The sequence below is a fragment of the Globicephala melas genome, chromosome 10 (genome assembly GCF_963455315.2).
Source record: "Globicephala melas chromosome 10, mGloMel1.2, whole genome shotgun sequence".
In the NCBI taxonomy this organism is placed as follows: domain Eukaryota; kingdom Metazoa; phylum Chordata; class Mammalia; order Artiodactyla; family Delphinidae; genus Globicephala; species Globicephala melas.
The window spans coordinates 9,962,825-9,973,866 of record NC_083323.1 but is presented as its reverse complement, the minus strand read 5'-3'; the positions used below and the strand labels follow the sequence as shown (position 1 = coordinate 9,973,866).

General features: G+C 48.3%; 1 protein-coding gene across 8 annotated transcripts in view; it reads right to left on the bottom strand.

Annotated features, from left to right (window-relative positions):
• Window positions 1-30: 30 nt before the first annotated feature.
• Window positions 31-11,042, bottom strand: part of PLA2G6 (phospholipase A2 group VI) — a 49,732-nt gene continuing 38,720 nt past the window's right edge. For 6 of the 8 annotated variants that reach the window (XM_060305938.1, XM_030855983.2, XM_030855982.2 and 3 more), the window contains 5 exons: window positions 3,359-3,495; window positions 2,833-2,987; window positions 1,481-1,648; window positions 876-949; window positions 31-726 (listed from right to left, as the gene is read on the bottom strand). In XM_060305938.1, coding sequence (XP_060161921.1) covers window positions 582-726; window positions 876-949; window positions 1,481-1,648; window positions 2,833-2,987; window positions 3,359-3,495 — 679 coding nt within the window. In that variant the 3' untranslated portion in view covers window positions 31-581. Of the gene's footprint in view, window positions 770-875; window positions 950-1,480; window positions 1,649-2,832; window positions 2,988-3,358; window positions 3,496-11,042 lie in introns of those variants that run through there. The other 2 variants (XM_030855984.2, XM_030855986.2) reach the window with 2 other exon arrangements.

Sequence of the window (11,042 nt, the reverse complement as noted above, 5' to 3'; positions counted from 1 at the left end):
CACACCACAGTGCACACAACACAGGCAAACCAGAATTGAAGCATTTATTTCACAGTTTGGGGCAGTCCCTGGAGCCCCTCTCCAGGCATAAACCACTTTCTGTCGGGAAGAATAACTTAAGTCACAGGAGCGACCTTTGAGAGCTGAGGAGAGCTCGTGGGCGGGCGGCTGGGGTGCGCGGAGGGGCAAAGTCGAATGGGACACCCCACTCCTAGGTTTTCCCTCCCAATGGGGTGGTGATGGCCCGCTTCTCTGGCTCCACCCCCAGCGGAGAGGGCAGAGGGTAGAAGGGGTCTCTGCAGCTCCAGGGGCCCGGGAAGAACCTGGGGCCCTCTGGGAGGCCTTAGTGTTTGAGCCACCTTGGGGGTCAGGGAGCAGCCTGAGTGAGGCCTGAGGCTTCCTAAGCTGGAAAGACACAAAGAGCCAGCAGGCGGGGACAGAGCGGGAGAGAGGCCTGAGGACCAGCCTTACGCAGGAAGCCCCGTGCCCCGCTAGGCCGGGGCTGTGGACACAGAGCCGCCTGGGCCTGGCTCTGCCCCGCCTCCCAGCTGGGCCTGGGGACAGCTGGGGGCCCGGCGGCCTCACGGGGAGAGCAGCAGCTGGATGAGCTCCTGGAACTGCTCCCGGTGCTCGTAGATGTAGACCTCAGTCTGCCAGAGGGCGTTGACCAGCACCGTGTCATTGACCTCGTCCAGCATGATGTCTGTCCCCAGCTGGGGACTCAGTCTGTCCGGATCAAGGAGGAGGGGTCACCCCCAGGACACTCGGCCTGGGTAGGGGACAAGGGCTAGGACTGGGGCGGACTCGGGACACACAGCACCTCCTTGGGGAAAGGGAAAGTCCAGGCTGGGGACTGGGGCCAGCAGAGCCCTCACCTGAAGTACTGGATGCCAACCATCTCGCACCAGGCCCGGGCCCGGTCCACGGCCCGCCCGTCCGGATCTGTGCACTGGTGAGAAGCAGCCTCTGTGAGCGCCCAGCGCACACCGCACACACAGCCCCTGCCTGGGGTCCCCAGGTTCCAGGTTGGCTTAGCCCCCTATCAGCAGAGTGACCTAAGGCAAATCCCCCTTCCTGGGCTGCAGTGACTGTCCCAGCCATGCAGGGGGCACGGTCTGTGGCTTTGACGGGTGGCTCGGCAGCGTTCAGGGTCAGTGAGCGTGGAGGGGCTGAGTGGACAGGCCTCCAGCTCCCTGCCCCCTTAGCTTTTGTCCATCTGACATTCTGGGCTTCCACATGGGCTGTGTTTGAAGGAAGAAATCCACAGCTAAAAATGCTTGAAAATCCCACTGGAGGTGGTCACCGAAGGTCCCTGCCAGCATTGAGACGCTACAGGGGAAGGGGAACGCCCCTGCCCCGAGCTGGCTGAGGAGGGTCAACAGATCCCTGCCATCCCCATGACACCCAGGGTCCCACGGGAAGCCTCATCCTGGGGCTGAGATCCCGAGGGAAGCGTGCCTGGGGAGGGGCCCATACTCACACATTCCACCACCATCTTGCCCAGTTCCTTGGCCCCAAAAACAGTCTTGGCCAGTTCCCAGGGGCTGCTGGGACGGAAGACGTCCACACAGGTCACAGGCATCTGCGGGGACCTCCCTGTCCCCAAGGAGACGACAACGGAGAGTTTCTTCACCTTGTTGCCCTGACCCTGTTGGGACAGGACAGGTGAGAGGAGGCCTGCCCCACAGATCGGGGGCACCCAGGGGTAAGAGAGAGGCTCCCTGGGGGATTGTGAAGAGGAGTACAGGCCTCCTGTGGCAGAAGCACAGCCTGTGCTGCCTCTATTTTGCTTCAGAACAAGTTCTCCTGCCAATCTTCTGGGCGACCTTGGCAACCCACCTACCCAGGCTCCCCATGCACTCAGACGAGTGATGTTTGAGCACCCTTCCCCATCCCACAGTCTCTCACTGATTCCTTCTTCCTCCAGGAAGCCTGCCCTTCCACATCTGGCCCCTAGAGAGCGCTCACCTCCCTGCCACCTGCGGTTTCACCAGGGGCTTAGTGATGACCGCAGTGACAACTACAGCCAACAAGGATGCGGCACACTCAAGGTCAGGCGCTGTTCTGAATACTTCACAGATAAGAGGCCACGGAAGCCTCACGACAGTCCCCAGGCAGGTACTATCAACAGTCCTAGGCAGTGGTTGAAGTGAAGCACGGGCAGAGACAGGCCCCAGACCCAGAGGCCCCCACACCACACTGCTTCTCCTAACCTGAGTGGGCCTCGCCCACCTCTGCAGGAAGCTCCTCGGGCTGAGGGCCGCTTCTCTTCCTCACGGTCACTGACTCTGCACTGCCCCATCCCCAAAGGCCTCAGCATGGGCTCCCCTCCTCTGTGAGCCCTTTCTGAGCCCTCATGTCTCTCAGCAGGGGTGATGCTCCTGGGCCCCTGCACAGTTCTCTGTCACAGCACCTAAAACACTCGGATGGATGTGTCCTTGTTTATGGACTGTCTCCCCTGAATGTGAGCTCCCCAAGCGTGTGTCTCCAGGCCGGGCAGTGTGGCTAGGCCTGTAAACTGGCACATACTGGTATGCATGCTGTCCTCCCCACAAATAGCAGATGCTGTTAATTGATCATAACACCCTTCCCCACCTAGTCCGGACTGGGCCTCAGAATCCCTCTTAGCACAGTGCTTTGGGCAGACACCACCAATCAGGCAGGTTCGAGTGCGACATAAAATTGCTGTTAAGTGCACAAATGAATGAATGCATGAAGAAAAGCCATTTGCTCTCCCAGGAGTCAGCCCAGAGTACAGTCAAGGTTTGCAGAAACGGGAGAGGCCGCTGTGCGCGGTCAGTTCCAGCCCCTCCAACCCGAGGTGGCTCTCACCTTGCGGATCAAGTCCTGGTTGTACTCATGGATCTCCGTCATGGCGTCCAGCGTGGGGTTGTTGGCCAGCAGCCCGCCATCCAGGAAGCGCCCGTTGGGCCGGAAGTAGGTGGGGGCTGCCCCACTGCTCCGGGCTGCCCGCCACACCAGCTGCTCTGCGGGTGGGGGAGGAGGGGGCCCAGTGGCACGAGAGATGTGCGTTTCAGATCTAAGGGTGTGTGTGTGTACGTGTGCACATGGCACTGTGGGAAGAGGGCGAGGCTGGGGACTCTTCAGAAGCAGGACCGACAGGCCATGCTGTCTGGCCCCGCCATCCTGGTGGAAGGCAGGGTGCAGGCTGCCCGAGGCCTGATGGCTCCCTGGCTCTGCCGACCCTCAGCTGATACCCTTGGGAGGGAAGACCAGGGCAATGGGTGGGATGGTGGTGGGCTGGGGGTGCCTGGCAGCAAGCTTGCGACTCCCACCCACCAACCTGCAGCCTCTTGGGCCAATCGCTTCCCACAGATGCATCGAACATGGTTTTAACCTGAGGGTTGAGGTGGAGGCTTTAGGTTAACGTTCTGGCCAATACGAGGCTCCCGTACACACTCCGGAGCCTCATAATTCCGGAAGAGGTGGAGCTCAGCCGGCTGCCGGTCGGACAGTGTCCCTGTCAGCATCACCCTGGAGAGAAACAAGGAGCAGGACACTGAAGCCACTGACCCATCCGCCCTGGACAATCCACCTTTGGCAATTTTTGTCCAAACCACCGACGCGCTAATTCTTAAACTCAGCATTCCTACTTCTGGGAACCCATCCTAAGACACTCCCACATGTGCGGGGAGATAGGCACACACTAGGCTATTAATGGCATTAAATCAAACGACTGGAAACAACTAAATGTCCACCAGTGGGACGGTTCATGCTCCGTGGCTCCTCTGCGCAGCGGGGTCTGTGTTGCTGGAGAACGGCTGAGGTATTGCTTCATGTACTGCTGGATGGTGAGCGCCAAGATTTATATTTAAGTGGAAAAAGCAAGGTTCAGGACAGTGTGTATAATATGCCACCATTTATTTAAAAAGAAACCCCCAAAGACCCTATGTACCTATTTGCTTGGTCAGAGGGTAACTCTGGAAGGACCCATGTGCAGAACCTGGCAACAGTGAGCTGCCTCTGGGACAGGGGACTGCTTGGGGGCTGCAGCTCCAGGACAGGAGTCGGGGGAGACTTTTCAGCATGTCATCTCTGATACCTAATCAGTGTTCTACCATATGAGTCTACAACCCATTAAAGAAGACTCCTGACTGTCTCAAGAGACTCAGACATCCTTAAATACTGAGGGGAGTGTAGACTGACACAGCCCCCTTGGAAACTAATATGTATTCAGACCTTTACAAATGTCCTGGCTCTTTTTTTAAAAATTTATTTTCTTTCTTTATTTTTGGCTGTGTTGGGTCTTTGTTGCTGCATGAGGGCTTTCTCTATTTGCGGCGAGTGGGGGCTACTCTTCGTTGAGGTGCGCAGGCTTCTTATTGCGGTGGCTTCTCTTGTTCCGGAGCATGGGCTCTAGGCACGCGCGGGCTTCAGTAGTTGTGGCATGCGGGTTCAGTAGTTGTGGCTTGTGGGCTCTAGAGCACAGGCTCAGTAGTTGTGGCGCACAGTCCCAGCCGCTCTGCGGCATGTGCGATCTTCCTGGACCAGGGCTCGAACCCGTGTCCCCTGCACTGGCAGGCAGATTCTTAACCACTACGCTACCAGGGAAGACCTGTCCTGGCTCTTTGATCTGGGAATTCCGTTTTGGAAAGTCCAGCCTAAGGGAATAATCTTGGTTACAATGAAAGCTTTTTGTTTAAGGCTATTCATGCAGTGTAATTTATTACAGTGAAAAGTGAATGCTCTACATGGAAATAATAGGAGGGAGTGCCTAAACAATGGAATGTTTTGCAGCCATTTCAAATTACACTAGCAAGGAGTTGAGACTAACACAGAAAGGTGTTTGTTACAATGAAAAATATAAAGAAAAGGGAACAAAAACTACGCATGGGAGAAAAAGATTAGTTTTCCACCTCTAAGAATCTTGTGGAAAGGTTATTTGAACATACCTCTCAATGAACAAAAAACTAAATGCTGGAAAAAAAATTTTTTTTGACCTTCAAAGCACAGAAGGGGCTTCCCTGGTGGCGCGGTGGTTGAGAGTCTGCCTGCCGATGCAGGCGACGCGGGTTCGTGCCCCGGTCCGGGAAGATCCCACGTGCTGCGGAGCGGCTGGGCCCGTGAGCCATGGCCGCTGAGCCTGCGCGTCCAGAGCCTGTGCTCTGCAATGGGAGAGGCCACAGCAGTGAGAGGCCCGTGTACCGCAAAAAAAATTTTTTTAAAAGCACAGAAGATTGGGTGATTGGGATTGACATGTATACACTGATGTGTATAAAATTGATGACTAATAAGAACGTGCTGTATAAAAAAATAAATTAAATAAAATTCAAAAAAAAAAGTATAGAAGATCTGATAAGATAGAAAGGAAAGATGAGGGTAAACTGTGAGGATAAGCAAGAACTCACAGAGGTAAATGGAGCACAGACTCATCTCTGACCTGAAGGCAGACACCAAACTATCAATTTGAACTTCCATGCTGATGGCCTCATGGGGCCAGAGGGACAGAAGTCAAAGCCCAGGGTTCACTGAAGGTTAGGGATCTAATGGGAGACCCTCCCCACATTAGATTGTAATCCCAAAGGGCTACCCTCTTGGATAAGGGTTAAACCAGAAATAAACCTGCCCCTTTCCCACGCCTGGAGGCTGTGAGTAAAGTTGGCTGGCATTAAACAAAGAAAGGAGAAAAAAAAAATCCCTGAAAATGTATAACCACAAACTAACCCTCCTGCAGATCTGCAGTCTAAATTCTCATCACCTGGGGGGAAGTTCCAAAACCTTCATGCCAAGAATTTAGTTACAGTGACCCCAGATGCTACTGTACATGGGTACCTGGAGGATACAACATAAGACACTCTGGAGAAGACACCCTCACTCTAGGCTTCACAGAATCTGCACATATTCCTCAGCACTAAGGAGCACCACACAGTTCCAAAACAGGTGGGGGGGCGCCAAGAAATAAAACACCATGAGTAAAAATAAGCAGAAACAACACATACCTACATAGACAGCAGTTATTTGAATCCTCAAACAAAGACTGTAAAACAGCTATGCTTGGGACTTCCCTGGTGGCACAGTGGTTAAGAATCCGCCTGCCAATGCAGGGGACACGGGTTTGAGCCCTGGTCCAGGAAGATCCCACATGCTGTGGAGCAATTAAGCCCATGCACCACAACTACTGAGCCTGCGCTCTAGAGCCTGCGAACCACAGCTACTGAGCCCGCGTGCCAAGAAGCCCATGCACTGCAATGAAGAGTAGCCCCCGCTCGCAGCAACTAGAGAACGCCCACGTGCAGCAATGAAGACCCAATGCAGCCAAAAATAAATAAATAAAATAAAATTATATAAAAAAAAAACCCAGCTATGCTTACAATGTTGAAAGACATCAAACACAAGCTTGATAATATTTTCAGGGAATAGAAAACTATAAGTAATGACCTAGAAGATCTGAAGAAAAAAACAAAGAGTACTTCTAGAAATTTAAATAAATAAATAAATAAAAACTCAATGAATAGGTTAAATGGAAAATCAGATAAAGTTAAAGACAGAATTAGTGAATTGGAAAATAGGTAAGAAGAAATTATCCAGAATGCAATGCAGAGAGATAAAATGAAAGAATATACAGGAGAAGTTAAAAGACATGAAAGACAGAAAAGCTCTAACATTTTCAACTGGAGTTCCAGAAGGAGAGGCAAGAGAAAATCAGGCAGAGGCAAGGTTGAACCGATAATGACTCAGGCTTCCAGAACTGAAGAAAGACATGAATCCAAAGATTTAAGAAGGCCAACAAATCCCATGCAGGATAAATTAGAAGGAATTCATAACTAGATATATCTTAGTGCAGCTGCAGAGCACCAAAAACAAATAAACCAACACATCAATAAAAGCAGCCGGAGGAAAAAAGACTACTTACTTTCAAAGGAGTAAGAGTTAAATTGAAATTGACTGCAAGTGTAACAATGGATGCTAAAAGGCATAGAATGATATCTTTCTTGTTCTACAAGAAAATCACCAGCCTAGAATTCTATACTCAACAAGAATAAGAGAGAAATAAAAGAATGTTCAACTGATAAGGGTGAAATACAACTAGTTTCAAATGATGAGAGTGAAATAAACTTATTTTCAAACAACTCTGCTAGTGGAGAATTCACTACCAGCAGACCATCTCTATGGGAAAGGCAAAAGAAGGTACTTTAGGCAGGAGGAAGGTGGTCACAGGAAAGACTGTAAAGCAAAGAAGTGATACACATGTATACATACACACACACATGCGCATACTCATACACATACACACATGCGTGAGCTGGAGCCAGCTCACACTGGCTTGTGAGAACCTATTGCTAAATCTCACGAGCTGGTTGTTAAACTGTTGGTAGCTTGAAATCAGCCACGGTGGGGGTATTTACGCCATGGGAATTGGCAAACACTAAAAACCAGGGTTTTATCCCCCTAGAGATCTGGTTTCCCAGCTCACCACTAGATAAATATAAATAAACATCAACTTCAAAAAACAATATCTTGTGAGGTTTTAAAAAAACAAGATAGATTTAAAATTCAGAAAAGTAATTATTGGGTTGGCCAAAAAGTTCGTTTGGGTTTTCCCATAAGATGGCGTGGACCTAGAGACTGTCATACAAGTGAAGTAACTCAGAAAGAGGAAAACAAATAACGTATATTAACGCATATATGTGGAATCTAGAAAAATGGTACAGATGAACCGGTTTGCAAAGCAGAATATAGATACAGATGTAGAGAACAAATGTATGTACACCAAGGGGGGAAAGCGGGGGGTGGGTGGTGGTGGTGGGATGAACTGGGAGATTGAGATTGACAATCACTGATATGTATAAAATGGATAACTACTAAGATATGTAATGTATAAAATGGATAACTAATAAGAACCTGCAGTATAAAAAATAAATAAAATAAAATTCAAAAAATAAAAAGAATGATTTGTGCCATCCAAATTCTTCTGCAATTTTCTTTAAAAAAAAAAATCCTTGATTATCTGAGGGGGGATAATGGTATCAGTTAAATTTAGACTTCTATAATACGCACTAAAAAAAAAGACAACAGAAATGAGTGCATAAATTTCAAACTATTGGGTTGGGGGTGGAATGTAATGATTAAAACTATTCAGTAAATCCCAAAGAAGGCAAGAAACACGGAACAAAATAGGATCGCATATGTCGTCCCCCAAATATGAGTAATTATGTAAGTATAAATGGACCAGCCACATAAACTATTAGATTAACTATATGAAGGCTCTGATAGCCAAACCAATCAGCTAAAACAGACTTAACTAATTAAATAACTTAAATATATTACTATGCAATAAAAATCTGTAAATACACTACATGCACGGATCAGATAAAGAACAAGTCCAGCTACAGGCTATTTACAAGAGAGACGCGTGAAACACAGGGATCAAGAAGGCTGAATGAAAGCACGAGCACAGACACACCACATGCAGATACAACCAGTGAAGGCTAGGATAACTATATTAATATCAGACAAAGTCAAGGCAAAAAGTATTCTGAGAGGGCTTCCCTGGTGGCGCAGTGGTTGAGAGTCCGCCTGCCGATGCAGGGGACACGGGTTCGTGCCCCGGTCCGGGAAGATCCCACATGCCGCGGAGCGGCTGGGCCCGTGAGCCATGGCCGCTGAGCCTGTGCGTCCGGAGCCTGTGCTCCGCAACGGGAGAGGCCGCAACAGTGAGAGGCCCGTGTACAGCAAAAAAAAAAAAAAAAAAAAAAGAATAAAAATAACAGGTGTGTAAGACTGCTATAGATAAAATTATAAAACTGTACTGACAAACTTTCAACAAATGGAATGTTTTGCTATGTTCCCTAATTGGAAGACTTGGTGTTTTAAGATGTCAATTCTCCCCTAAATAAGCTCACAGAAAACTCCTATATATATAATAGATAAACAACAAGGTCCTACTGTATAGCACAAGGAACTATATTCAATATCCTGTAATAAACCGTAATGGAAAAGAATATGAAAAAGAATACATGTGTGTGTGTATAACTGAATCACTTTGCTGTACACCAGAAACACAATATTGTAAATCAAGTATACTTCAATAAGAAAAAAATAAAGCATACAGATTCAATATAATCACAATCAAAATCCCAACAGGATTTGCTTTTCTGTAGAATCTGACAGTCTGATTCTACAATCTCTATGGAAGCGCAAATAGCAACAAGTAACCCACATCTTATGCGGCACTTCTACGTGCTAGGTGCTTTTTACGTGCTTTATAAACACAACTTTTTTACTTCTCGTGTAAGCCCCAGGAAGCAGGCAGTATATTATTCTCATTTTCGAGAAAAGGAAACTTCAGGGTACATGCTCTTAACTACTTCTCTAAAGGGCCTCCAACAATAGTCCTGAAGAAAGACAAGGTGGGAAGCCCTGCTATAAACTTGCTATAAACACTGCAGAGTAAGGGCTCCGTGGTCAAAAACAGACCCAAGAAGGACCCTGGATCCACTAGGAAGCAAGGCCTGCAATGTGGAGGGAAAGACAGACTTTTCACAGATGAGGCTGGGGAAACTGGTTATTCATGGGGAAAACAGGAAATTGGATTTCTCCTGATACAAAAATCAACTCCAGGTTGATAAAAGACCTAAACGTGATAGGCAGACGGAGGGAGCTTCCGGACCTGAGACCCAGGAAGGCAGCTCCGTGTCTCCAGTTAAGGAAGCACAAATCATAATAAGGAAAACATTTCGAAATTCTGCTGCATTAAGAACATCCGCTCGGGCTTCCCTGGTGGCGCAGTGGTTGAGAGTCCACCTGCCGATGCAGGGGACGTGGGTTCGTGCCCCGGTCTGGGAACCTGTGCTCCGCAACGGGAGAGGCCACAGCAGTGAGAGGCCCGTGTACCGGAAAAAAAAAAAAAAAAGAACATCTGCTCATCAACAAAACACCGTAAGGAGAGTGAAAAGACAAGCCTAGAGTGGGAGAAGAAATAAGAAGCCTCATAACCCCCAACACACAACCCAATTGTGCCCAAAATGGGTAAAACACTTGAATAGGAACTTTATAAAAGAGGAAATGCAGATGGTCTCTAAACATATGAAAAGGTGTTCAACCTCACTAGTAATCAGGAAGATGAAAATTCCAATCAACAGAGACAGTATCTTTCACCCCAGATTTATAAAGACAAAAACGTTATAAAGCTAAATTGGTTTGACAATAACCAATGTTAGCAAGAATGCAGAGTGCCAGGAACTCTCAAACATGGCTAATGGGAGTGGAAATAGAAACCACCACTTTGGAAAACAGCTGGGCAGAATCTAAGGGTTGAGGCCAAGCAGACTTGGCAGCTCTACTCCTAGGCATGTGCCCCACGGGGTCTTCTGATAAGTCCCAAGATGTCCACTGCAGACTCAAGAGGCCCAAACGGAACGACCCAAGTGCCCGTTGAAGGTATCTGGAGAAATAAACCGTGGGGGCACAGTCATATGAGCCGTGAGAATGAATGAAGTACAGCTTCACCCAACAGTAGGGACCATGCTGACTAATGCGGCATTGACAGAAGGAAGGATAACACACAAAAGGATTCCGTCCAAGCCCAGAGACAGGCAGGACCGGAACCGTGCTCAGGGCTGCATTCAGGTGCCGAAACTAGACAGAAAGTCCAGGAAATCCAGGTCACAGGAGAATGGTTACCTCCGTGGGAGGTGGAGGGAAGCAGGAGCTATGATGGGGGCCAGCACACACTCAAGGGGCTTTTGGACTTGGCTGGTGGTCATATCTGGGTGTCTGCTTTAGAATTATTCATGAAACTGTTTAATGTCCTTTTCTAAATATATGTTCTATTTCACCATAGAAAAGAAAAAAAATGTCTAGGATAAAATATACAAAAAATATTTTTCAAAACATTAACTTTTGGTTAATAAATCATGGATATTTTCCTCTTCTTTTTACTTTCCAAAACTTCCAAATTTTCTTAAAAGACTATGTGTTATTATTAAATGGAAAAAAAAAAAGCTTTACTATGAAAAGAAATCCTCCCAACTCTCCAGGGTTCGCTTACACCTCACTTCCTCCAGGAAGCCCTCCCTGAC